General features: G+C 33.6%; 2 protein-coding genes across 2 annotated transcripts in view; one reads left to right on the top strand and one right to left on the bottom strand.

The window, feature by feature from the left end:
* The window catches only part of CdGAPr (GTPase-activating protein CdGAPr), a 29,471-nt gene extending 12,323 nt beyond the window's left edge, over positions 1–17,148 (bottom strand). Inside the window, exon 1 of the mRNA XM_077433533.1 lies at positions 16,960–17,148. The gene's annotated coding sequence lies outside the window, so the exon portion shown is untranslated. The remainder of the gene's footprint in view (positions 1–16,959) is intronic.
* Positions 17,149–23,520: 6,372 nt separating this feature from the next.
* Positions 23,521–27,132, top strand: edl (ETS-domain lacking). Its single transcript, XM_077433532.1, has 3 exons — positions 23,521–23,664; positions 26,313–26,501; positions 26,611–27,132. The coding sequence occupies exons 2-3, from the start codon at positions 26,354–26,356 to the stop codon at positions 26,823–26,825; spliced, it is 363 nt and encodes a 120-aa protein (XP_077289658.1). The 5' UTR covers positions 23,521–23,664; positions 26,313–26,353; the 3' UTR covers positions 26,826–27,132.
* Positions 27,133–27,808: the final 676 nt, after the last annotated feature.

Here is a 27,808-nt window from a genome sequence, read left to right as displayed (position 1 = left end):
CCACATTTTATTATTTATTCAAAATTTTTAACAAAAAAACTATAGAAATGTTTCTTTAAACAATATCAACGCTAATTAATAAATTAAAGGTTCATTTAGACCAGTACAACTCAAGCAGGCAACTGCACGTAAACAGCAGTATGAAAAATATTCTTTAGTACATTATACGTAGCGTTTACGAAACACCAGTAACCGACACAATCTATTCATATTATACAGCAGTACACGTCACCGAAACGTATCAAGTTTTATTTAATCACTGTGGAAATATTCACGCATGGCGTGACGTCACAGTGGCGAGTGCACTAACGCAAGTGCTGCCAGGTGCGTATGAATCTTTTCAAAACCGTCATATTGTTACAATATTGAATCGATATTATTGACTCAATATTGCGCCGTATCGTCGCTCCCTGTAATGTACATATATGTAAGCCAATTTCGCCTTGCGATCGTCCAAAACAATTAAGAACGTGCCTAAAACGGGCAGTACTGTATAGTATGAATGAAAACCAATATTTTCCGTGCAGTGTTGTGCCGAGCTGTTGAGTTGGATAATATAAACAGACCTAAACGAAAGTTTTTCAAAAGTCACAATCGTTTTTAACGATCGTGGCATATTTATAATTCTCCACTTCCCTCAATTGTGTATTCTAAATTTACAAATTAGACTTTTTGTCACTAATAGTATAAATAGGAAATTTTCAAAAGAGCGTCACGCGTCATAAATCTCAGCGTTATTGTTATTTATTTACGAGACATATGCCATCTTCGTCTAGAAAATATTCAAAACAACATCATAAAAATTACAACTAAACCGTTACAGACGAACAATTGCACGTAGAAATGCAGATATTCAAGAGATTGTCTACGAAACGAGCATCGCTTGAGAGACTACGGATACGAAGCAGCGCTTGAACTCTGCGTCGCAAAACTGGATGCTGTGAACTTGAAATTTTAAGGATACCCGAGTGTGGTATCTTTATATTATTAGAAGACTGGTTTCCTCATTGCTCGGCTAGAAGCCCAGCTGAATATATATATATTCTCGATACTTTGCACAGCGAACGAACGCCCACGATACGAAAATTACTACTTCATGAGCTAAAAGGCAAATTGCTACTCTCGAGAGTTTACTACCACTTGCCAAACACATAAAAAAGGGCATCAAAATATGTATGTATTGATATTAATAATGGCCCGCTTTTGATTTGGTGGGATAAGCCGAATAGAAATCCCGTTTCAGCTCCTCACACAGTGCATTCAGAAAGTGTTACTCATTAGGCAAAAAGATACTATGGATCATCGGCGAATAATAAGAGTCAACACTTTCTTGAATCGTGCTCGCTCTTACGAAAATAATCACCGTAATCAGAGTGGTTTCATTTTAACGTTGTACTGTAATAAAAATATCGAGCTTTCTAGGTGAGATGTGTGAGACAGCGCTAGACCACTTTCCACGATATAGCAAGCAGGTGCTATATTTTTGTGCTGGAGTAACCATAAAATTAAAGTCGTACACTCGTTCTCAAAGTATGTTTAAAAAAAACAAACAAAAACAATTAGTATATTTCCTTCCCATGGGCTGATAGGCCGCCACGATTATACATAAGTACACACAACGATACAAAGAAAAACGCGAACTCTCATCCACATATACATAGTTACACAAAACATTGTTATTTTTTTTATTAAAAGCTCGCACACTTGTAAAGAAATGTGTAACATTTAAAAATTGTATAGCAGAGACAAGCATGCTATCAAAGTTAGTTCAACGTTTACATATGTACATACGATGCGGATTAGTTGTGGAATTATCTGAATTTCAGCCTCACTAACAAGCATAACAATACAACGATACATTTTCTAACACCGTACCCTCGTATCATCATCACTATCCCTTGTCCTTTTGGATCGGGGTTTCAGAGCTGCCACGATTCTTCTCCATGCCGGTCTATCCTGAGTCACTTCAGGAACACCATCCAACTCTTTACTTCTTACATAGTCCTTTGTACCTCGACATATTTCGGAATATGAGTTTTCTCTCATTTCCTCACTACAGAATTGTCGGTCTATATTTTATTGATTGATTCACTTCTGCAGTAGAGTTTACCATCTTGACCAAACTGTCGAAAACAAAACAAAAAATAATATACCATATATGCGAGGTGCGAAAAGCTAGTTTATAAGATAAAAATATGAAATAAAATAATATATACTATAATATAACATTTTTATCTTTATCTACAACGTACATACGTACGTAGTAACAATAGATTTCGAACTATAGATTTTGACTGATTCGAACTCAGAATCGATCACTGATAAGATTTTCATGATCTAGAAAAAAATGTGTGTGATTTTGTTAGTATGTGTGTCTGTGTATTTTTTGAACACCGTTAGTCCTATCGAACTGAAATTTAGTATCGGTTACGAAATGCTTATCAATACAACATAATATTTTAAATTAAACCTCCCCGTATACATACAAAGGTGTCCTCTTAAATTTTGGGATTAAATTATCTCCCAAACCACTGATCAAACTGAAACTTTCTTACATGCAATAGAAATTATAAATTTTATACATTCATACTTTTTTTTTTAAATATTTTTACCTCAACCGAAAGTTTTACTTTTACTCTAGAGAATCAAGCTTATTTATGTTTTTCTCAGAATCCTTTGGGTGCATTGAACTGAAATTTCATATCTAGAAGTTTAAGCTTAATACCGAGTTATCCATATAAAATTTAATGAAGAACCGTTAACTGGAAGTGGCAGTTTAGTCTTGTTCAATTTTTTTTCCTGAAACGCGTGCAATTTTTGACTTTACAACATGGAACAAGGAAGAAGAAATATCAGGACAAGAAAATACGATAGAACATCCTATTTATTAATGGGATTCACGTACTATTATAGATGGCTACGAGAGGCCTACGTGATTGTTCCGTTTGAAAGTTTTGGCTGCAGATAGTATGGAACCAAGAAAATTAAAACGGCACCTTGAGACTATGCATTCAGAATACGTTGGTAAACCCATAGAATTTTTCAAAGAAAATTAGATCAGTTTAATAAACAGAAGCAAACGTTCAAAAAAATAGTTTCTGTTTCACCAAATTCATTGCTAGTATCGTACTAAGTTTCTTACAGAAACCCAAAATTAAAAAAAAAAAACACATACAATAGGAGAGACACTAGTTTAACCAGCAGGTATTGATATGATAAAAATAATGTTCGATGAATAAAGTTGCGATGAATACTGCTTGCTGATAATACAGTTGGAAGAAGAATTGTATTGTTCTGTCAATTATATTTATACAAGATTTTTTCAAAAGGGAGACCTAGTAGCAATAAGTTTGGAAACCACTACCTTACCGACAATCGATAATGCCAACAATAAGTACATTCTTATATTGAAAGTTTTGCACAAGCGATTAACAGACGGAGATAAAATCAAACTGCAATGACTCGCAAAATAAACTATGCATTGCATTCGGAACAGTTTGAGAGCATCAATAAAATACAACGAATACGAAGTGGTGCGCTCGAGTTTCTAACAGTGAAAGTCGTGGCACACATGGAATTAGAGTCTCGCCGGTTGACAGCCCTGCATTGTCAGTGATGACTTGGAGTAGTCCATCATTTTCTCTGACCTTTGGCATTCATCATTCCTCGCATCAGTACGAACGATTTCCCATTTTGCGCTCGAGTCACACTTGGAAACATGGTACCCACAACAACCTCGGCAGGATGTTTCATTGTGGCCGTTCGATATGAATTTGGGGCAATGTCGCCGACCAGATGACGCTCGGCCACCGTCGATTATGGTGGTGGTGTGTTGTCATGATGCACGCGCCAGTGAAAGCTCTCGTTTGGACAGGTGTTTACCGGCGCACGTGTCCCCGTAATTGCTGTCTCGAGTTCAGTTCAATGCCACCGGTCGCGAGCTGCCACTGCTGTTACTGATGTTGAAGCTGCTGATGCTGATGGTGCTGCTTCAGCTATTTCCGCTGCAACGCACGCCCGCTGCAACTCCCCCTCGAGAAATATACATACATACATATCACGGCCCTCTCTTTATTCCGCAACAGCGTGTTCTTCCATAACTAATTAGTGTGAAATTAACCTTGTCCACGTGCAATTGGCCAAGATAAATTTATGCTTACGGTAAATGTGCATAGTCACTGTCACATCTGTTTGGAATTAATTTACACATAATGCAAATTAATTCCAAGCATGTTTACAATGTATAGAAACACTGTTATTTTATCGAGGTGTCAACATTTGATTGTGCCGAGACGTACAAATTAAAAATGTCTTACGGTAAAGGCGAGTTGAGTTTTTACATTAAAAAAAAATTGTTATTTTTTTATGGATTTCAGCAAAATATAGAAATGGCCAATAGTGACGATTCAAATTTTATTTTATTATACATCATCAATTAATCAAACGCACTCGTCTAACAGATTGCTCCAAAGCGACGAGTGTGCTAAAAAGATTATGAAAGGACAAAAGGAAAAAAGTACATGAAATTTTACAATTAAAAATAAAGAAAAGACAAAAAATAAACATTAAAATTCATAACTAAACAAACTAACTCAACCTTTCTAAATGGTCACGACTTCCGTAACTTAGGAAGTGGGGCAGATAATGACGAGAAATGTGACAAATGTCAATGGCGCTATCCAGTGAATTTAAGAAACGGAGGCCACGAGGAATGGGAGAATAACTAAAAGCCACAGATATGTACATATGTAGAAATATAAAGATAACGACAATTAGCTATACGCATCAAAAGAGGCGATCATAAGCTTTAAAAATGTTTATATGCCGTGTGAATCATGTTAATATGCAATTAAATATTGAAAAATAATTTATATAATAGAATTACACGTATAGAAAATTACTTGAGAATCCGTCAAATACGAATAAAATTTCACATACTGCCTTTAAATAATCGAATACACAGTCCGTATCGCATGTAAAATAAAGGGATGTAAAATAAATGTGAATCTCAGGGATGAAGAAAATATACGGAGTCGGCGTCGCAAAATAAAGGTCTGTTCATACCTTTCCACGACCCGTATCCTGCAAGTGTCCTGCAAGTGCGGATAGTATTCTTTGGTACATTATATGGACGTATTCATACTCCATTCGCGCATGCGCATTTACGCATATAGAATGTACTAAAAGAATACTGTACGTACTTGCAGGATTCGGGTCGTGCTGAATAGGTATGAACAGACCTTTAAATTGAAATTTAATAATTTCTTTATAAAAATCATAAATTTAAATATCATTATAAATAAAATCGTGGAATTGCGCGTATTTTAATGTGCTGTGGCCAAAACCGATTATTTCCTCCATACTTTTTTATTTTCATTTTTAGTGTTTTATTAAATTGATTTGTTTGAGTGTGAAATTCATACACTATGAATGGACTTACTTTGTATTTATACCTATTTCATTACCAATAACTCAATAAATTGGGTTATATAATGTCAATTTTTAGTGATTTTTTTTAATTCCTTAATTTTTTATATTTTAAAAATCGTTATTATTTTAACTAGAATCGCTTATCGCTATTATTATTTCTACTAACAATTTTATATAAAAATTTTATCCTAAAATCGTTCGAGTTGGAGTCCAACTAAACAGTAGCGTGTTGCAAAGAATAAACAAAAAAAATGAACAAAAGAAGAAGCTTAATGAACACATCAAAATAATAGCTAGCGTTAAGGCGCATTACACGCTGAATCGTACGGAACGGCATGCTTAGGTGGACTCCAGCTGTGAATGGGCGTGTATGCATGTCATTGTTAATTCGTACGATCTTATTATTTCGACAAGTTTCTCCTACATGTTTACAAATATGGGAATCACCGTTATCGATCACCGACAATACAAGGATAAATTATCACCGAAAACACTCTAGGGGTGAGTTTTGGCCCGGATTCCGATAGCATATATACATATATTGGGAAAAACTATCTACATAAAAAAAAGTGTCTGCGCCTTTAATTAATGTCGCCATACGGAATATATATTTTAACAGTCGAAGTGTTCACTCCGGTTCGTTGATGAATATACTAGTTTGTTCATACACGAACTGGTGGTTTTAGTTCAAGTGCTAATAGCCAAAAGCTATCCTCTAATAGACTCACCAGGTGTCGCATGAAACTTTTAGCTGTCAAAACCTTGATATGCCAAAATACCAAGTTGAAAAAGTTGACCAAAAGGGAAATCCTATGGAACCCAATTCCCGATTCCTCTTATATTATATTAAAAATACTACAACCCAAGGTAAACAAACACACATAGAGGATAGAACAAACGATTGGCAATATATAAGCTTAGGCCTAATAGTTTGTGCATGAAAAACTATTTCGTTAGTCAATTTGCTCCTTTGGGCCAGATTGGTTAATATATGAACAAACTAGTACGTTCATGAAATACCAAAATGTACACTTGGACTGTAGCATATACATGCATACAACACTCAATGTAAAGCAACAAATAAGACAGTGTCAAATTAGAGCGCAGCAAACGCCCTTTTCGAAACCTTTCAACATTTTCGCTCACATGTCCGACACGTGTAGACCCAGAACACGCACCTACACCAACTGTTAGTCAAAAAGTCATCAAAAACATTTTGCATCGTGCAAAAGACATTCAACAACCTGGTACATATTATATTACCAAAAAAAAAAACCTTACAGAACAAACTGACAACTTCCTCCGAACCGAGCCGCGGCAGATCGAATCTGACAAGTTTACACACATAAGATTCTCCAAAACTGGATAATACACAACAACACGCCTTTACGATGACGTATGAATTCCTCGCATGTTTTTAATTGACTAGATTAGTCATTAACGAAATCAATTGGACCCGAGAGAATAGAGAGATAACGATAAAAACAGACGGCGCAATAAAAACACCACACTGCGGTATACCAACTAGGACGCCACGTACAAAACTGCATAAGAAATGGAATAAACGAGTGGGTAACAGTTGTGGTCCCGGATGGCCCAGTTTCCTGACCCACATCCACGCCCCAGTCGATCCATACCCCACGGCTGGACCAGGGCCGAATTACGCACGCAATACGCAACTTCGTTACGCCAAATTCGAGAGCGTAACCACAGGTAACCGAGGGTCCATTTTAGAGATTAACCGTAAAAATGGAGACCCGAGTGCAGTGTCTGCAAACGAATGACCCAGACGACACGCCGTGAACGGTACTCTTCATACACACCGTCGGTTTTGTGTGACGTCGTCGAGCTCGGATTCAATGACACAAAATAAATGAGCAACACGAATCGACAAACACTCTTTCAAATGCTCGTCATGTACGAATGTCGACTGGAGAGAAGGCCGCTGAGATATAATAACGAGAAATAAGCCAGTGTGTAATAATAATTCGGCAATGTGTGCATGAATGTTATCCAATCTATGCAGCAATGAGGTAAATCGGTGCAACCGAATGCCTTTATTATATCGTAAAAATTGGCATAGTGTCAAAAGAAAAAGAAAAAAAGATCGTGTGAAAAGTTACCGAATTCCCAACAACGTAGTGTGCATGATGTGTTGCATATTAGGGGGCGGACAAATGTCATCAGAGTGAACTTTCGGCGAAAAATGTCATCATTAGTGGATAATTTTTTTTAATTAAGTCGTATTTAATTGTATATTATACTAGTGATGATACCCGGCTTCGCTCAGTAAATATATGTAAAATGAAAAAAATGTTCATTTGTTTTTTTTATTAAATTTATTTGAATCGAAAAAAAATTATACTATTTAACCTCTGAATGCTGACATAAAATAACCAGCAAATCCTTCGGCCTGAAAAACGCCGATAGGCGTTGTATTTTGAACATGTACAAAGTAAACAAGAATACTACCCGCTAAGCCTTTCCAGGTAGCATTGAAAAAAAAATGCATTGAAAATGGGTCGTGTAATCCGTGTCAATGTATATAAAGACTGGTTTACACCGGAATATCTTAATTTTATACCTGCTTTCTATTGGATTTCTAAATATTTCTAGTTGGAAATGTTGGCGAAATTTTCAGCGTGGCGGGCTATCAACAGAAAAGACGTCAGCACTCAAAGGGTTAATGGCCGACCAATCACAAACGTCTTGACCAATCCACCCAATCAGAAACGACTTTGACGACAGCCAATCATAAAAGAATTACAGACGCCGTTTTGGTTTTATATATAAGATTTATCATTGCGGCATTACAGGTTGCCAAAGCGACACTTATGGTCAAATTTGTACTATATGTAAATATACATTTGAAGTTATATTCAAATAATGGTGAAAAATTAAGAATGGATAGCCAATTTGGTGAGGAATCGTTTCAACAATGAAATCAGATAAATTGGCGAACTATGATAGGAAACGATCGACATGCAACCAAGAAGTCTGGTCAGCAACATTGGGCCAAGACTCGAACCGTGACCCCTCAGCTGTTAGCACTATACGCTAAACACAGCTTTATTGCTGGTTATATGATAAAGAACTTCAATTTCATGAAACGATTAAGATGGATGTGGAAAAGCTAGGAATAGTAAGAACCGAAGTGTAATTTCTAGAACCATTACACGCATGATTTCACTTTCCACCATCCTTAGTACTACCGTACCATCTTAGCCAACCGTCATTCGTATGAAAGATCAAAGCAAATTTATATTGCAGAAATCATCAGATCTCCATATAAAAAAATCATATTATTCGTGTGAAATAATCTTGTGTAGCCTTACTTAACTTCTGAATTTATCATATTTGAAATCAACAACAACAAAAAAAAGCAGCAAATAAATAAACGAGTAAGCCCCGTAAATTTTTAAAAGAAACGGCAGTAGGTTTACATTACCTCGGAGAAAATCCAAGTTAATCTAAAATAATGTCTTGGTTTTTTTTACGAGGGTGGCTTTTTAAGATTTCAGACGCAGGCGGTCGAGTCCCTGTGGGGGTGGTCTTGTTTCGTTGCATTATAGAAAAGATCTAGAGTATTCTGTAATAAACTTTCAAAAATACAAAAGGATGATTAATTAGTAAGAACAATAACCGAGTCGTCCTTTATGAAGAAGATAAAATTGAAACGCCTCAATACTTAGTTTAATTCAAAACGAATGAAACATCCTATTATAAACAAAATTACACGTGGAAAAGAATCCATCAAAGAATAAGCACTTCCGTTTAAAAAAGATAACGTATCAAACACACAAGCTCAAACTGTAATACTAAGCAAACGTTCAAACACTAACTTTTATATTGAAAAAAGACTATGATTCATACACCACGCAGATATAACGATCAATATGTACGTTATATTAAAAAAGTACAAGGTTTGTCTCATACGTAGATGAGTGTACCCAAGTCTGAAGCGATTCTGTTGCCAAATAAAATCCGAATACTACACATTTTATAGCCCAGCTCCCACATTTAACGAGCGTTGCGACAATAGTGCAACCGAGTTAATAATTTTAACGGCGAAAAAAAAAATTGCGCGCAATATTAACGAACCATTGTCATCATCCGGAAATTTACATTTATTGAAAATGTTGTACAAAAATATCGTGTGACCTTTGCGGTGAGCGAAAACTAACAACCAACTCAACCGGCTTCCGGCCGATTCGAGGGTTACCCATCGGAGTGTCGTCCCACTTGGTGCGAGACTTTTGACTAATTGCAGTGATTTGCGTGAGCAGTTATGGTGTTTGATTTAGGGTCATTGTGCTGAGGAAACGCGCCTACTACTCTGCTGCCTCCCCCGCACACATCTGTGCTCATCTCCGACCTCCGTGTGGTTCGTCGGTTCCTTTTGTTTCGTTTTACGACTCGACTCATATGCGTGAGCTCGTTACTATCGAGTAAAAACACAAACACACAACAAACGATGGACTTCCAAATTTTCCAAAGCGTTGTTAATCGTAAGCCAAATACGACCAATGATAAACAAACGATCGATGGAGAAATTGTGAGGCGATAAAACTGGGACAGTATGCTTAAACGAGGCGGTTTGATTTCACGTACCAAATTCGGCATTGCACATTGCTTACAAAAGGTTCGTTTGATGCGCTTCTCTTGACCCGATGAGTCAATCATCACTTGAATAATAATAATAACCATTGGTTGGAACCATATTTTTTTTTATTACATACATATGCCATTTTAATTATATAAACTGCCAGCAGGCTCAGTTGTAGCGTGTATGTTTAGCACCAAGTGATTATTAGGTTCGATCCCGATATACTGCTGGTTAGACTTGGATACTTGTGACTCGATCGTCGATCGTTTCTTATCAGAGTTTGCCATTTTTATCTGATCATTGTTGAAGCGGTTCCTCAAAATTGGCAAAAAATCATCCTACCTGCCGTCACAAATCTTCTGTATTTAATCTATGTACCATTTGAAAAATTATGTACAAATCTAAAATCCATAGATGTGTCAATGGATTAATTAATTAATTGTTAATGTCGTGTCCTTCAGCTTCTCGAAATACAGTGATTTGTGTAATAACAATTCTGCATTGTTTGTAATTAATTGTCTAGGAAGGCGCATAGAGGTCTTCCTGTCAAGCCTTCCTGGTATATATCTATGTAAAAAAAAATATATACCAGGAAGGCCTAACAGATAAACCCCAATGCGCCTTCCTGGCCGATTACAAACAATGCAGTATTTTTATAACTCCAAGAATGTGTTTAAAACAAAAATGTGACTTTCCAACTCAATTGACTATATCGAAAGACGTTTTCTCGAAAACTTAAACTCTCCATCCTACCTGGTACCAACTTATAGTTACACTGTATTTTCAGTTGTAATATATTTTGACCAGTTGGAATACAATTCGACATATGTATCAACTTAAGTGGGTTAGACGGAATACATTCCAACTAGTCAAAATATATTACAACTAGAAGATACACTTTAACTCTAACATATATAAATAACAGAAACAGTTAAAACTTGTGCCATGTTTTTTTAATCAAAATTGTACAGGAGAATAATCTCTTTCACTCGATGGTCAATTTTATTGACATCGCATCATATTAATGGTACACACTGAAAAGTGTGTCATGGGACGTGCTCGTGGTTACCAGCTGTGATGCGCGTATCTTCATGTCATTATTAGAAGTCAATGGTCACAAAAATTAAAAAAAAAAAGCTTTGTTGCTCTCTTGCTTTGAACACTAATGGAACGGTTTATTGTTATTTGCAATTGCACCCATCCCTAGCCTAAGCCTGATAATTCGTAAGATCTTATTTCGTAAAGTTCTCCCACATTTTTTCAAATATGGGAATCACCGTCAACGATCACCGTCAAACCTGACAATGTCAATACAGGGATAAAATATCACTGAAAACACTCATGGGTTTTGCCAAGGATCGCCACGGTGGCGTTTTTTTGCATGCATACCACTCTATATGTCTGCAATTGATTTGATAAAGAATTTTCTTTTTAAAGAAAATATTATAGAGTTCAAATTTTGCGAGAAAGGATAGGTCAATTATATGTATAAAGATAACGTGCACAATTCAAAGGATATTTATGCCACATCGAAACGAAAGATCAGTTTCTTGTTTCCGTCATGACATGAGTGATAGCTATCGTAAATTTACACTGATAGCTATATACATATATAATGAATGTTTACAGCCTGAAGCAAAAAAAAAATACATTCTGAGAATTTTTGTAAAATTTGTTAAGATTATACCGGTATTCAAAACGTTACCGTTAATATTCTAAACACTAATGTAATACACGTGACTGATTCAATTCCATTGAATATTATTCTTTTTCAAGTCAATTGCGTTCCATCGATTTGTTCCAAAGTTAAAAAATACACTATGACACAACAAATCTAGCAAACGCTGATTCGTCGTTGTTTCCGAGAATTCAGAGTAATTTTGCAAAATAATAAGTGGACTGTGGTCACAATTGCGAAATCGATTACGCGATTTCCATTTCGGATATGACTGACCGCTCTTTGTCCGAGTGGGGTTAGGGGACAATTCGGTTCCAGTTTGCATTATTCTGATCGATACAAATGGCAAGCACAGGGTTGGCCAGTTCTCTCCGGGTGTGGGGAAGGGTGATGATTCAAACAGTCGCAAAAGGGGTTGAATGACGAATTTAAAATGGATTTAATGCGAACGGTGAAGTCATCATTGGAATCGCTTTTGCGGTCGACCGTTCGCTTGACACGCAATCAGTTGTTTTTCCGCAAAACCGAGGATAAAAAAATTTGCAGATGTATAGATGTATGCACTCAATTATAAGTACAAAATAAGAAGAAGATATTAATGGTTTGTGTCCAATACCAGACCAAGCTTTATGAGCGATTTTGGACACCAATCAATCAATGAATATGATCATTAGTATTAAAATATTATACATAAAATAAAGATTAAAAATACTTGTTTTCATATAAAAGTCCAAAACGAGTGCAAGGCAAAATCAGCTTATAAATACATTACAAAGCGCGATGATACGGCACAATATTGCTAGCGTCGTATCGTCGAGTCAATATTGTACGGGTGCACTCGCCACTATGACGTCAAGTCATGCGTGAATATTTCCATAGTGGCCAAAAAATGAAAAGCGTTTCTGTGTGATACGATTTGGTGACGTGTTTTGCTGTATACATAATATGAATAGATATGCGTATACATTGCCGAATATGTATATTAATGTACAAAAGAATATTTCTCACACTGCTGTTTAGCTGTAGGTACTGGTATAAACAAACCTTTATGGAAAAGTTGAATCTTACTCGAATGTCTATGATCGGATGAGATTTTAAACAGATCTCATCATTGGGTTTCAGATACAGACAGAAATATGGCTCGGTGGTTGCGTTTATGATTAGCACCGAGAGGTTACCGGGTTCGATCTCGTGCCAATCTTTAATGCTGCTGGCCAGACTTGGATATTTGTGACTCCACGTCGATCGTTTCCTATCAGAGTTTGCCAATTTATATGATTTCATTGTTGAAATGGTTCCTCCATCAAATTGGCAAAAATCATTCTACCCGCTGTCACAAATATCTGAATTTGGTTTATCTACAATATGTAAAAAATTATGTGCAATTCTATGGATTAATTAATTAATTAATTTTTAATTTCGTGTACTTCCAGACTATCGAAATACACCGATTTATGTAATAAACATGCTGCAATGTTTGTAATTAATTGTATAGGAAGGCGCATTGGGGTCTACCTGTTAGGCTTTCCTGGTATATCTATTTAAAATAAAAATAAAAATACAAAATCCCTACAAATAATAAATAGGTTACTTCCGTTCGTGTTCAAGTCGAAAACAAAATGTCACATAGTTACATTGGTGTTATACCGAAACGCACTTCCGACACTCAAATGTCAGCGAAGTCTTCAGTCTAACAGCAATTTCGAGGCAACTCGACCAGCTGCCATTCGAAGAATTGCCTCGTAAACCCCATTCGTATACCTTAGAGAGAATTGCTGAATACAAAACAAGATACCACGAGAGAATTGCTGAATACAAAACAAGATACCACGAGAGAATATAAGTAACAGATGAAAAACCAAACCGTTACTATTTAAACCACCAGCTAAAAGGAGAAATAAAGCACGACAAGAAAAATAAAAGTCAAAGTTGAGCCAAAGAAAACCGAGAAATACCACCGAGACGTGCGAAACCTTCCCAGTTTGCTGGGAGGAGGGAGAAATAGAGGGAGTGGCGCAATGCAGTATCGTAAAATCGGTCGCCGCTACCATTTCACCCCACATTTCGGATAAATATCGGTCAAACGGTAGATATATAGACTAGGTGATGGATTGCAAATGGGAATGGCGATGCGGATGAGCGAACCTAATCTCGTATTCAAAAAACGCATTCCGAGACGAGAGCTAAATACTGATCGGTACCCAGTCAAGGAGGAGTAGGCGAAGCTTGCGCAATCCACATATGTACATTCATACGTACTACATCGAATGACTTAATTAAATACCACAACGATTCGCACCCAAACAATTTACTCACCGACTAACAATAGGCTAATGAATGGCGCAAAATCAATGGAAACACTTCAAGTGACATGACAGACAGACTGAAAAAAAAAATGAAAAACCTATAGCATTCGTTGCTAGTTGCCTATGTGGTTCACGATATGGCCATATAAGGATGTAAGCGTATACTCGAGTATCAATAAACTGTCATGCTAACTATGTATTGAGTCAAACGACTATTTTCGAACATCAATAGGCTCGAGCTATAAAGGGATAGGTCTGGGATTTGAATCGGAAATGTCTGCTTACGTATGTATGTACAATGAGAACAATTACAGCGAGAATATATTGAAATTTAATACAACTTATTTACATGTTGTTTGTCACTCACCCAAAATAATCACAATATTGACTTTTTTCAGTGAAACCCTGGAATATGAAAATCAACCCTACCACTCATACGCAACGTAAATCTAATCTAAATCTTCGATATTCAAAATAGACAAATCTCAACGTCAGTTTGATGAAAATCGTCGATTTTATGAACAATCAAATAAGTATGGAACGTTGTATGCTTGGCATAAAGAGAAAAGACAGGAAACAGAATACGTAGGTGAGAAGTACAACAAGAGTAGTGGATAGAGAGAAGATATTGAAATGGCAATGGGCGGGTCACGTGGCTGAATGGACGAATGGTGGACAAAAGAAGTGCTAGAATGGTACCCGAGAGAATACAAAGGGGTAAAAGGAAGACTGCAGAGAAGATGAGTAGACTAAATTAAGAACGTGTGTGGGGTGAAATGGATAAGAGTTGCGCAAAACAGAGACGAGTGGAAGCCTATTGGAGAGGCCTTCATTGAGCAGTGGATGGTGAATGGTTGTGGATGATGATGATATCATTCTACTTAATAATCCTTGTAGGATGCATCGAAGTAAAACCTTAAAAGGCTTTTAACAACCACATCTTCAATTAAGCACCACTTATTTTTGCGCAAGGCTTCTAATCATAGAAAAAGATTCTATATTATAGAATAACATTCTATATAAACACTTTTAAGGAGCAAACTTCGAGTATTTATAATTTTTTTACACTATGATATTCAAACGAATGTTTGAACAGCTTCAATTGTATAACTAACACTCAAAATATTTACAAATTACAAAATATTAGTAAAATCGAAATGTTAAAATTTGGTCATGAACTGAAAGTGCTTACGACCTGAAAAAATTTGAATGAGCCCAATTGCTTCGACCCCATGATATTCAACGATGATGGGGCACAATAAACTGTTAATAAGGCGATGCGGGGTATATCCTCAATATATCCAATATTTAATCGCCATAGTTCTTTATCAACGCTAAATAAAATAAAATTATATCGCGCGCTCATATTACCATTATTAACCTATGCTTCACCTGTATGGAATAACGCCTCGAATACTAACCTTTCCAAGCTCCAAGTAATACAAAATAAATCCCTTAAAATAATTTATAATACACCCATATATACTAACCTGAAAAAACTGCATGCTATATATAATATTCCGTTTGTTACAGACATTACTAACAAACTAACCAGTAGATTCTATGAAAGAATCACTAATAACCATACTAACACACTTGTGAAGAGTCTCGGTGATTACAACAAAATGTCTATACCCTTCAGGTATAAACACAGATTACCTAAACACAATCTGCTTTAGGTCATCGACTTTAGATAGTCTTTAATTAATATTATGTATTAGATGTATTATGAACATTTATAAGGATTGTAAATAGGTTTTTGAGCTCTTTTTCCTATTATGCTTTAGATTAACATTAGAATAATATAATACTGTGATTACTAACCAAATTAAATTAAAATTGTAAAATAGAAAATGATCAGTAGATCAGTAGCTATTAAAATAGATATAAGATGTATTGTGAACATAATTTCGTAATAATAAAAAGCATTTAAAAAAAAAAAAAAAAAAACTGTTAATAAAATTATGTACAAAAAATATCAATAAACAATATTAAACTGAAAAATTTCGCAACATTATCGGCGCCATTTACATAATAATTTATTTTGTTAAAGATTAAAATACACAATTTGTGTAAATGCATATGAAAATTTATTTTTAACGACAGCCTTACGGCACTAATCGGATAAATCATAACGTTTTAAAGTATTTATATAAGTATCACACTTGAAATAAATATATGTAGTTATCACATACATATAAGTATAGTGTTTATTAATTCATCAAAGTGCATAATAGGAAATGATATTGACAATTTCAACTCATCAAAAATACTTTCTGGGGTGAATCACTCACTAAAAGGAAAATATTGTATAATATAATCCAATTGAAATATCATCGCATAAAAATATGTATTGTATATGCCCCTTATAACATTGACAATTTAAATTTAAAATAAAATATAATACGGTAATGCAATACACACATAAAAAAAAATGTGTAATACTTCACTGTATTATTGCACATGTGTATACACATTGACAGAGTGTGTGCACTCTCGTGCAGTAGTCACGACGAACTGAAAAAACAAAAACCGAAAATAAACAAACACACATAATTGGTTCAAGTTTCGTACATAACGGCATATTTATAATACAAAGCCGCAGAGGCGAATGTTTTCATCGATCATTGAAATCGCCCGAGTGGGCGACTTGACACCGATCGGACGAAACTCGAACGAAAACGTTCAGTGATGTTTCACTGAACAAACTTACGGTATTTGACGTATCGAGCACGTCGTACAAATATACACAAAATACATGACAATAATAACAATTTCGGATTCGAAAACATCATCGGTTGTATGAATGACAGAACGATGTTCGGGATCGGGAAGTGGGGTGGGGTAGGGGGGTGGGGGGGGGGTGAAAGTGGGGTAGGGGTGTGTGGGTCGGATGTCAGTGCGGGAGGATTATGAAGACGTGGGGGTGCGTTTAGTACCGTGCGTTTCGGTGCGGCGCGTCTGGCTGAGCCTCTGCTGAGGGGCGAGGGGCGAGGGGCGCGGCTGGTCAAGTCAGGCGGGGGTTTGGCTGCGGCTGCGGCTGCGACTCTTCGCCTTCATCTCTGGCGCGGTAAACAGATGCGATTTGAAACTCCACGACCGACACTCGCCGACGCCCGCACACAACTGCCAACAGCGACCTAAACCGCTACGCACTATTGCCAACGCACCTTCGTTCACGGCCATGACCATAGTTTTTAATCAATTTCCTATTTTAAATGTTCTTCTACTTGTACAAAATCGGTGATCGGACGTAGATGGGGGACACTTAAGATGCACCTCGCACCAGTTAAATACACCGGCAAAAAATGAGTGTTTTACGTAAAAAACATATTTACGTAAAAAAAAACCGTTATTTTTCGTTCTCAACTTAAAAGAATAATAATATATATATATAAAAACGGATACGATGTGTGTTTGTATGTGTGTATGTATGTGGGTATGTATGTGACCTCACCTCACATTATATTTATATATAACATATAGCTTTATTTTAATTCGTCTATCAATTCCTTTCCGAAAACACCAGTTGAAATCAACGGGCCCAACACTAGTGTTAGATAATCGTGAATAAATGGTATCGTGGCTGATCCAAAAATAATTAGTTGGTGATATTCCAACTTGTCCAGCATGTAACGAAGAAATACGACTTTGCATCCGAAACGATCGGCAGTATTTGGAGTATCTGTGTGTAATGACCACTAACACGAAAACCAAATGAACTTAATAAGAGGTAAGTAAAAAGATGGTCGAATCCATATGACAGAACGAAACCGATTCCAAAATATTCCTGGTTCCACAACGCCAAGATGAATTTTCTATAGATGTCGTTTTAGTGCGGGGTGATTCTAAAGTTTAGCTCGTAGACAATTACCATGGGCAGACATTATTTATAAATTATAGGCCAGGCGACTTTTGTCCTATAATGGGCAAGCCGAAGTAATGTTTTGAGTCCGAGTCCCATCCATGACCTGTTGCTCCAGCCTATTTCTCCCAAGCCGCCGTGTGCCTTTTACTTTCTCCGCCATTATTATCTGTAGAAGACGAATGGCGTGGCCAAAATATTCCATTTTTCGGCGCTTTGCCGTATCAAGAATTTTTCTCGCTCTCTTTTTATGAAGCAGCTGTAAAGTTTTGTTCTAAGCATGTTGCTTCAATTAGATCTTTAACATCCTCTGGTAACACCACATTTCAAAGGACTCTATCTTGTTCAAGTTTGCAACTAATGTTTAATACCGTCCACGTTTCGCATCGTACAGTAACACTTACCATAAAATGGTAACACATGATTCGTAAACGTAATTTCATAAACAACCTTCGACAACACAAAATAATTTTCATATTGCAGAAGGCAATTCTGGCATTTTCAATTTCCTTCTTCAAATTTCCATTTCAGCATTGATATCTGTATCATTTATATAATCGTCGATAAATGTATGTATCTTATGCAAATATTAAATTTGATCAACTAATCACTGAAATGTTTTACCTAATTTTTTTTTTGTTATAACGGATAAATAAAATAACAATTAAAATACCTGTCGGTTTATTATTTTATACTGATTATATAAATATTTATGTACAAAACAAAAAAATCATTGCTTGTCTTATTATATATATTATGCAGGATATTGGAATCGAAGTTGGAGTCGTGAAGTTGTAGCTTTCTATGAAGTTGTTAAAATACGAGCGATTCCAATTTTATGATTAAATTTCACTTATTTTTTTATTAAATAACATAATTATATTGATGACCAAAATGAGCAATATGGCAAAGTATGAAAACGATCGGATAAGAGATAAGGGATATAAAAAATGACCGCTTACACGAAAACCATGTGAAACGTATAAGAGGTTAGTAAAAATGGTAAATTACCAATTCAAATTTGATATTTGACAAATGCTTATTTTTTATTAGTTTTGTAAATGGAAAATACAAAATATTGAAATTTTTTTTATTAATTAGCTCACTATATATGTATGGGTAAACGGATTATTGTGCAAAGTAGGATCGCGCGCCAACAATCGTTGCCACAAAAATCACGATTACGGAATATTTAGCACTCGAGTTCCCGTTAGTATGATATTTCAAGTGGGTAAATCTCGATGGATGGAATTTTCCGGTGCCAGATTTTCCGTGATTTTAATAACGTGCTCGAGATCGCTTTTTGCGGAATAATCACCAAACCATATTTTTGTGGTACCATGTAAGATATTCATAACCTCCAAACCTCCAAAGATATTCAACAAATAAACTAATGGAAAAAATATATTTTACATTTTTAAAATTGGATTTACAGCCGGATTGTGGAAAAATAGTACAGTCGTAGACGGAGTTGTGATAGTCGAGTTTTTTAATAGCCCTGCTATTTTTTTCATTTGAAATGATTAACTGTTTGAAATTAATATTTTCTGTTGATAAAAATATTGGTAAAAGCTTTTATGCTATATTTAAATTTGTGATTCCTGATTAAAAAGCGACATCTATTTCAATTTTAAATCGTACTGAAATTACTATGCAATGCTTTTCATTTATATCAATAGATGACATTATATTACATTAATGTCATTCTTAAAAAAAGTTTTATTTAAACGTATGTACATACATACATATTCCCATCTACAGAACCAATCAATATATTCTACATATGTAGCCATATATACATTTTAACTTCATATATGTACGTTGTAACAATATATGAAGTTTTGTGATCATGCGAAAATTCGAACTCGATATTTTGACTGATTCGAACTCAGAATTGATCACTGAACACGTTTTAATGATCTCGAAAAAAATGTATGTGTGTTTGTGTGTGTCTGTGTTTCTGTGTGTGTCTATGTGTTTTGGTCAAAATTTGGTCAAAAAGGTCGAAAATGTTGTGGCCACGATTCTGTCCACACTAGGGATCCCAAATATTCGTCGACTTCAACTATTCGAATATCGAATAGTAAATCAAGAGCTATTCGAATATTCGAATATATTCGAAAATTTTAAAAAAAGGTGTACTAATGTACTATAAAGGTGTACTTAATGTACTAATGTACATATGTACTAAGCATAAATTTGAATGAATCGTATTATCACAGTTGCCATTGAATTCCACCGCGTTTTTACTAATGATAATTTCAATTTTTTATTTTCTTTTTTCATTATGATTTCTTGTAAAAATGTATATTTCGCCGGTGACTTCTTAAATATTCGTATTATTTTTCTGATGTTTTCTAAAATTTCGTAGAGATTTTTATCGATCGAAAAGTGATTTTCTTCAAACATTTCCGTATTTAATGAATAAAAATCCGTTTTTTCACATGTAGACATTTCATCTTCTTCATTATCTTCACTTTCATCACAATTATCCCCATTATGTTTAAGGATTGTAAATAGGTTTTTGAGCTCTTTTTCCTATTATGCTGTAGATTAACATTAGAATAATATAATACTAAATAATATATAACTAAAGGTATAAACACAGATAACCTAAACACAATCTGCTTTAGTTCATCGACTTTAGAAAGTCTTTAATTAATATTATGTATTAGATATATTATGAGCATTTATAAGGATTGTAAATATGTTTTTGAGCTATTTTTCCTATTATGCTGTAGATTAACATTAGAATAATATAATACTATGATTACTAACCAAATTAAATAAAATTGTAAAATAGAAAATGATCAGTAGATCAGTAGCTATTAAAATAGATATAAGATGTATTGTGAACATAATTTCGTAATAATAAAAAGCATTTAAAAATCAAAATCAAATCCCCATTATATATTTTATATTCTTCATAATCGTCGGCTTCACTCTTTTCATGTTGATTTTGTGTATTTAGTTTATAAAAAAATATACATACGAATAATATTCGAATAGTTGATGAAATATTCGAATAACGAATGGCTGAAAAATCAGACGAATAATTCGAATACTCGTATATCCGAATATTCGATTGGGATCCCTATTCCCCCCCCTGAACGTATCAAGCTGAAAATTTTTATTTGTATTCTTTATGTACTATGTACATAACTTAGAGCTGATAAGGTTTTGGTCAGAATTCGTAAACCGAAAGTAGTATTTTATTTTAAACAATATTTCATTATTTTATTTTTTTACTACGCGTTAAGAAAAAAAATTTAAACAACATTTCCAATGTTGCTAATGAGTAATGAATCATCCCAGATTTCCTATATTATTGTTAGTAATGATAATTTAGGAAATTTGTGATCTTCTTTAATATATTTCAATTTCCGAATAACTACATACCTACTACAATTTTTTCGTACTACTACAAATACCTATTTATTCAAGGGATGTAAGGCTATTTTAGCGTTTCAGCTTTCAATTGCTTTTGTGTTTTTGCCACATCTGGACAGGAAGTCTTAACTATAAAGCTATTACGGTTTCCGCTAGGACACAATGAGCCAGAATCTTTCAAAGGATTTTACTGTTTTACCTGGCCTTACGTTTATTGAACGAGCTCACAATTCACCGATATCATTGGTAATCAACCTTTTCGTATTTTTTTCTAAGCAACTAAAATAATATGTAATGTATGTACGTACAATGTAAATAAATACGTAAGTTTTTAATACGTTACAACATACACATTATTTTACATATAGATAGTTGTGTTTCCAAATTATTATAGATTTATTATTTATTCTTCTTATTGTATGACTGTAATTTGGTTTCATAAAACATATATGTATGTAGATAAAGTGTATCGAGCAATCATAATTATTACAGTTGATAAGTTTATAAGTCACGCACACTCCGTCAGAAATTGAGATAATTCTTAATTGTTGAATACTACTGATGTAATAAATAAATGTAAGGGATGCCATCGTTGGTATTTCCTGTTTTGAAACTAAACCGCCCCTTTTTCTTTTTCCTGCCAGGCTAAATCCGTGACTGGGGACACGTACTATTATTGAAACAGGATGCGTTTGACGATTTTGCACTGTAATTCAGTTAAGTTGCAATTAAAACATTTGGTATTCTAGTCAAAATTTCCCTTCTTAATATTCTTAAACATTCAAATTGAAATTGTTTTACTGTAGTTGGGAATGATTTTATATATGTATGTGTGTATTTAGCATATACATATAGGTATGTGTGTGTGTATTTCAATTAAATTTAGGTCTCGTATGCATATGCAAGTGAGGAGTTGGTCTCCTCGCAAAGCTGGTTTCCGGTGTGGAGATCCTTAAATTGGCATCAGAATCCTGCATCCGTCATCTGTCACAAAGACTCCCTCCATTACGCATTTCCTGTACCGCTACAACCTATTCATCTGTGGTTCTCAACGTTTATTTATCCAAAGTTTATATGGAATTATACACTCATATTTATTTACTACGGTGTCCTGAATTCAATTTCATTTAGAACTTTTATTAAAAGATTTAATGAATTAATAATTCAATTAACAAAAAGAGGTTAATACCATAAAATGTATATAAGATAACACGTAAACCATTAATAATTTTCGCATATAGGTAAAAAAAGAAAAGCTTAAACATTTAAAATAAGAAACAAAAATGATAATAATAAAAAATAATAAAAATCATTGATTTAAACAATTTCCTGTGCTTCCAACCAATCGATTTAACTCGACAAAAGTTTTGAAAGAGTATGTTTTTTCATGTATCTCTTTTTCGAGAATAGTTTTCTACTATTTAAAGAAAAGGCGCTTAATATTCAACTATTGAAGTTTATTTGGGTCAATTTTGATGTTTTGATTGATTGATGAGAATCCGAAGTCTTCCTAATAATAAAAACCTTGTAAAAAGTGCGCCACGCACACAATTGATGTTTGTATGGGGGAAGTGTTATTTTCAGAAAATGGTTCCTCGTTATTTTGAAAATAAAAGTCGTTAAGATCATCCTTGGGTACCTTAAATTTGTAAACAAGAAATACCCAAAATATTTGTGAATTTTATGAAATATAAGTCAAAATTACCTATTTTGACTCAAAAACGTCATGTTTTACGTCAAAACAGGTCATTCTGGCCTGCTTATATTTCATAAAATTCTTTTACTTTATTTTTTTTGTGTTCAATTAAAGTTATAACTAAGGAAGCTTTTCGACGTTTTTTCGTCGAACAGATGGAGAACAAGATTTTTTCCGACATAAATATTTATTGGTAACTTTATTTAATACTTAAATAATGTTAATTATACTTAAATAAAGCAGCTTTGCAGCTCCCTAACGATAGATTCTATGTCCCTAACATTTGCCGCCCGTAGGAATTGCCTTACCTGCCTTGCGTAGGTTTAAAGCTATTCGACAAATAATATACCAGTTAATACCAGGTATTGTGAGATTTTTTTAACATTAAAATTTTAATTTTTAAATTTATAATATTTAATTAAAAAAATGACAGGAAACAGTTACTTAATCCAAGTTATTAAAATTATGACAAAATATAAACACAGCTTCGACAGTTTTAGAAGTGTAGGCTTAACCTTGCCCATTCAGGAAATGCATTTGACAACGATCAGTTGTGTTTGGGTATTTGCGGGGTTTACTTGTCCTCGTCGTAGTTATCGATCAATTTATAAAACGTTTCTGGAATATTCAATAATTAAAACCTTTAATAAAAAAGTGAAGTTATGCATCATTAGTGGGACGTAATAAATACTAGTAAGTGACTCTTTTTACTAATGACTAAGTGTAAACTAATTTCAAAATAAAGTGATTCAATAATTGATTTATACAAAATCATTGATATTTTTCCAATAATACCTTTAATGTACGTGCAAAAATTATAAATATTAAAAAGCGTAGGTAATATTTCCAAAATCGATATGAAATATTATTTGAAAACCAACACGTATGTACTATCTATTTAAGAAATACATGTATTTAAGAAGTATCTATAATTGAATATTAAAATGCTAATTGTTTTATAAATATTAAGATTTTAAATTAAATTGGTTTAAGATTAAAAATTATTTTCAGTTTTTGTATGGGTTGTTTTTTTTATAACGAAAGCTTAATTACTTTAACATTAAATATAATGTAGGTAAAATATGTACGTGTATAAAACAAATTAAAATTATTTTTGATATTTACAATATAGGTTTTTGAGTAAGTGTGAAAGTGTTAAAAAAACAAAACCTCTATTTTTGTATCTTTTAAGTATTAAACAATCAGCAAGAATTTAAAATTATGTTTATTCATTTAATAATTAATATTTTAATGCAGAAAACCCTAACCACGTGTTATACAGATACATATAAAATTAATTTTCATTACAAAAAAGATTATGATGATCAATCACTGCACTAAAATATTTTTAAATTTATCAAAATTGATTTGAAAATATTGAATAAGTTATGTTTTATCTAAATGCGATATCAAATAGCGTATTCCCGGTCGTAATCGGATTAAAAGCTGTCCACCTTTTCACACCAGGCATGAATACGCATAATATGTATAATATAAACCTTTACGTTTTCGTATGGAGAATACGTGGCCATCTACGCGATAATTGCAAAGTATTTTTGTAAATAGTAGGCAGCAGGATATCCTCGACATATTATTATTTAGCATCATGTCGCTTTCAATGGGCATACATATATGCACAAAAAAAAGAAAACAATGCGGTGTTGAATGGCGCGGAAATGAATCCCGCTCCATTCACGCGAGCTCAGCACATACAAATTTGAGCCAAACGTTCGGATATCCGCTCGTTACAATTACGTCGCCGATAATTGCCTGGACGATTTTCCGTCAGTGGATTTGGTCGCGAATTGCAATTTTAAGGCCACCCCATATGTCGAAGGGCGCGAACAAGGACGATTGGGTATTATCAATGATGTTTGACCCTTCCTACATTCAACGCGTAATTTGAAATAAAATTTAATACTTTCAATATTTTCAAATGTTTAATGCTACAATTTTGAAATAGTGAAAATATCCACCAATTTGGTGACTTTCCTAATGGATAAACATTTTATCCCATAGCCTAATTTGGATATTTAAACTTAAATTTATACCAATCAAGTGTTTCAAAAACTGTTATTATCCAGTTCCGCAGTCGTTCTCATTTTTGATAAATTCCTAATTGAAGCTTTGCAAATTGTCTTTTATATATTAACTAGTGGTTTTACCCGACTTCGTTCGATATTTGTAATATAAACCGCTTAAACATGACTAATCTAATAGTAAACATTTTATTAAATTTATTTGAATAGTTTTATTTTATTTAAATTTATTTAAATATTCATATGTTTTTTTATTAAATTTAACGTCACGGTTTCTACCACCCAAACCTTACATACAAAGTCTCTTTCGAAATTATATATTAGATTCTGAAGATAGATATATTCCTTATGTACTGACAATGTTTTTATAGAATTTAATGCCCGATTAATTTAATTATTAAGAAACTAAAGACGGCAAATGTTTATTTTTACTAACCTCTTATACGTTTCACATGGTTTTCATTTCATTCATTTTTTATATCTTTTATCTCTTATCCGATCGTATTCATACTTTGCTATATTGCTCATTTTGGTCATCAATATACGTTATTACTATTTACTATTTTAAGGTTTTACTTTACGATGCCATTTCAATGACAAATAATTCTCAATTCACAACTGAAATAGGGGTGCTTTTCACCACTTAATTATCACAGCTAAAAAAATTATTTTTTTGTATATATGTATGTATGTACTCGTTTGTCATTATTCATACACTATTTGTATATTATAGAACATGTAGTTAGAAAGAATACTACAGATTCTTTAAAAAAAGTATCTGTAAAATTTCGGCAAATTTTAACTTTTTATATTAAAAAATCATTAATAATATTCACCTTCTACATATACATACATATTTGAAACAATCCAAGGTGTAAATCGATTTATTTACTATTTATTGAATTTTTGGAGACATGAAGTTCGAGCACATGCTAATGAAATGTACTAGTGTACTAATGAAATATCAAATAAATCACAAAACATTTAATGGAATATTATATTAGAAAAAAATATATGCAACGCAGTATTTGTATGTTTTTCTTATACAATATCGATATACATTTTTTTTCGACAATTGTAATCTTCAAAGGCAGATGACCACTTAAATTCGACGGATATGTTGCATCACGTCAATTGTTAAAGGGGCGGATGCCTACATCCGCCCCTACTGCATCCGGATCATAACTATAAAAATAAACATTTTTAGCATTGAAAGATTCGAATTAAATCATGGGGTTCGATTCTTTAAATGCTTATGAAAATTACGCAACCCTTTAATTAATTATATAATTTGATTTTTAGTTGCAATACCTACACGAGACAAGCTGCGTTTAAATTATAAAATGGAAAGCGCTGGTTTAGTTAGAAGCGGAGAGCATCCAAATTTAATCAGTTCACATCATTGGTCACAAAAAGAAGTTTTAAAAAGATCGCCTGAAAATTTTCAACAATCAAGAAGGAAAAAAATTGCAGAAGACGTCTTACCTATAGGTATTTTTTTTATTAACGTTTGCATAAACTTTATTATTGTATAAACATCTCTCCTTCCTTTGTTATCTTTCATTCTTTTATAAAATTAAATTGGTTAATACATTTTTAGATCCTCGGAATTGGAATCGAGCTGATGTTGCACGCTGGCTCACAATGATGTCTTGCAAACACCACATACAAGAATTAAAGCCTGAACGATTTTTGATGAATGGAAAAGGACTTTGTTTAATGACAGTAGATATGTATTTGAACCGAGTGCCTCTAGGAGGCAAATTGCTTTATAGAGATTTTCAAATCCGACTCGCCAAAGCCATGTACCTTTGAAAATTTTAGTCGCTATTATTCAAGTTTATTTATTTGTTAATGTACTACAATAAATAAAAAATAGTAATATTAAAAATTGTTGTATTCAGCACCTGTTTTAATTTTTTGCTTTGTTTGGTACACAAATTTGAATTTTTTGAATTAATGTTAAGATCTTATAATGAAGCACAATTAATAGCGAATAGAGAGTAAATGGCATCGTACAATCTTTAGAATACAATTTTATTAATGTCTAGTCCATTATTCTAAGTATGATAAGTTGATATTATTAATAAGTTAAGCTAATAAATTAATTTTTGTACAGTTTACAAAAGTGTTTTTAATTAAAACCATCCCAAAACTCACAATTAATAAACTACGTTAGATCATCATGTCTCAAAAACTACTCACTTTATCATATACATACAGAGAAATGTTATAATAATTGAAGAGCCCCTTTGGAATACATTTCTTGTTTCAATACACGCCTACCATTTCCATAACTACGCAATATTGTACGCGTGTGCGTATGCTAGCTGTCGCCAAAACGCTTTCATGAAAACTTTCATATACGATGTTAATTGAATAATATGTTACTTAAATGATCAATTTACTTATAAAAATGTATACTATAATGTTATTTATTGTGTGTTTTTGAATGCATCGTGCAATTTTTAACGATGCACTTGCCCTTGCCCAGAGAAGTTTTTATCGGACATACGTCGACCACCAAGCATCAAATACGACTGATGCTAAAATTATTTAGGATTGTCTGTGGACAATCGTCACCTGACAACAATATGACGCCTAAAGCCACTACTATTATTATAACATTTATCTGTATACATACCTGTAAATTCTTCTCTCGATGTCCTTTAAGCATAAAAATAGCCTAATTTAATTATAATTCTTTGCTGTAAAAGCTAGAAAATAATTGCATAAAAAATTCAAAATGAATCAACAATTTCTTAATGTGGTAGAAAAATTTCCCTTTAAAATACACA

Source organism: Arctopsyche grandis, chromosome 6 (genome assembly GCF_051622035.1).
Source record: "Arctopsyche grandis isolate Sample6627 chromosome 6, ASM5162203v2, whole genome shotgun sequence".
NCBI lineage: Eukaryota > Metazoa > Arthropoda > Insecta > Trichoptera > Hydropsychidae > Arctopsyche > Arctopsyche grandis.
This window is presented reverse-complemented; position numbering and strand designations above follow the sequence as displayed.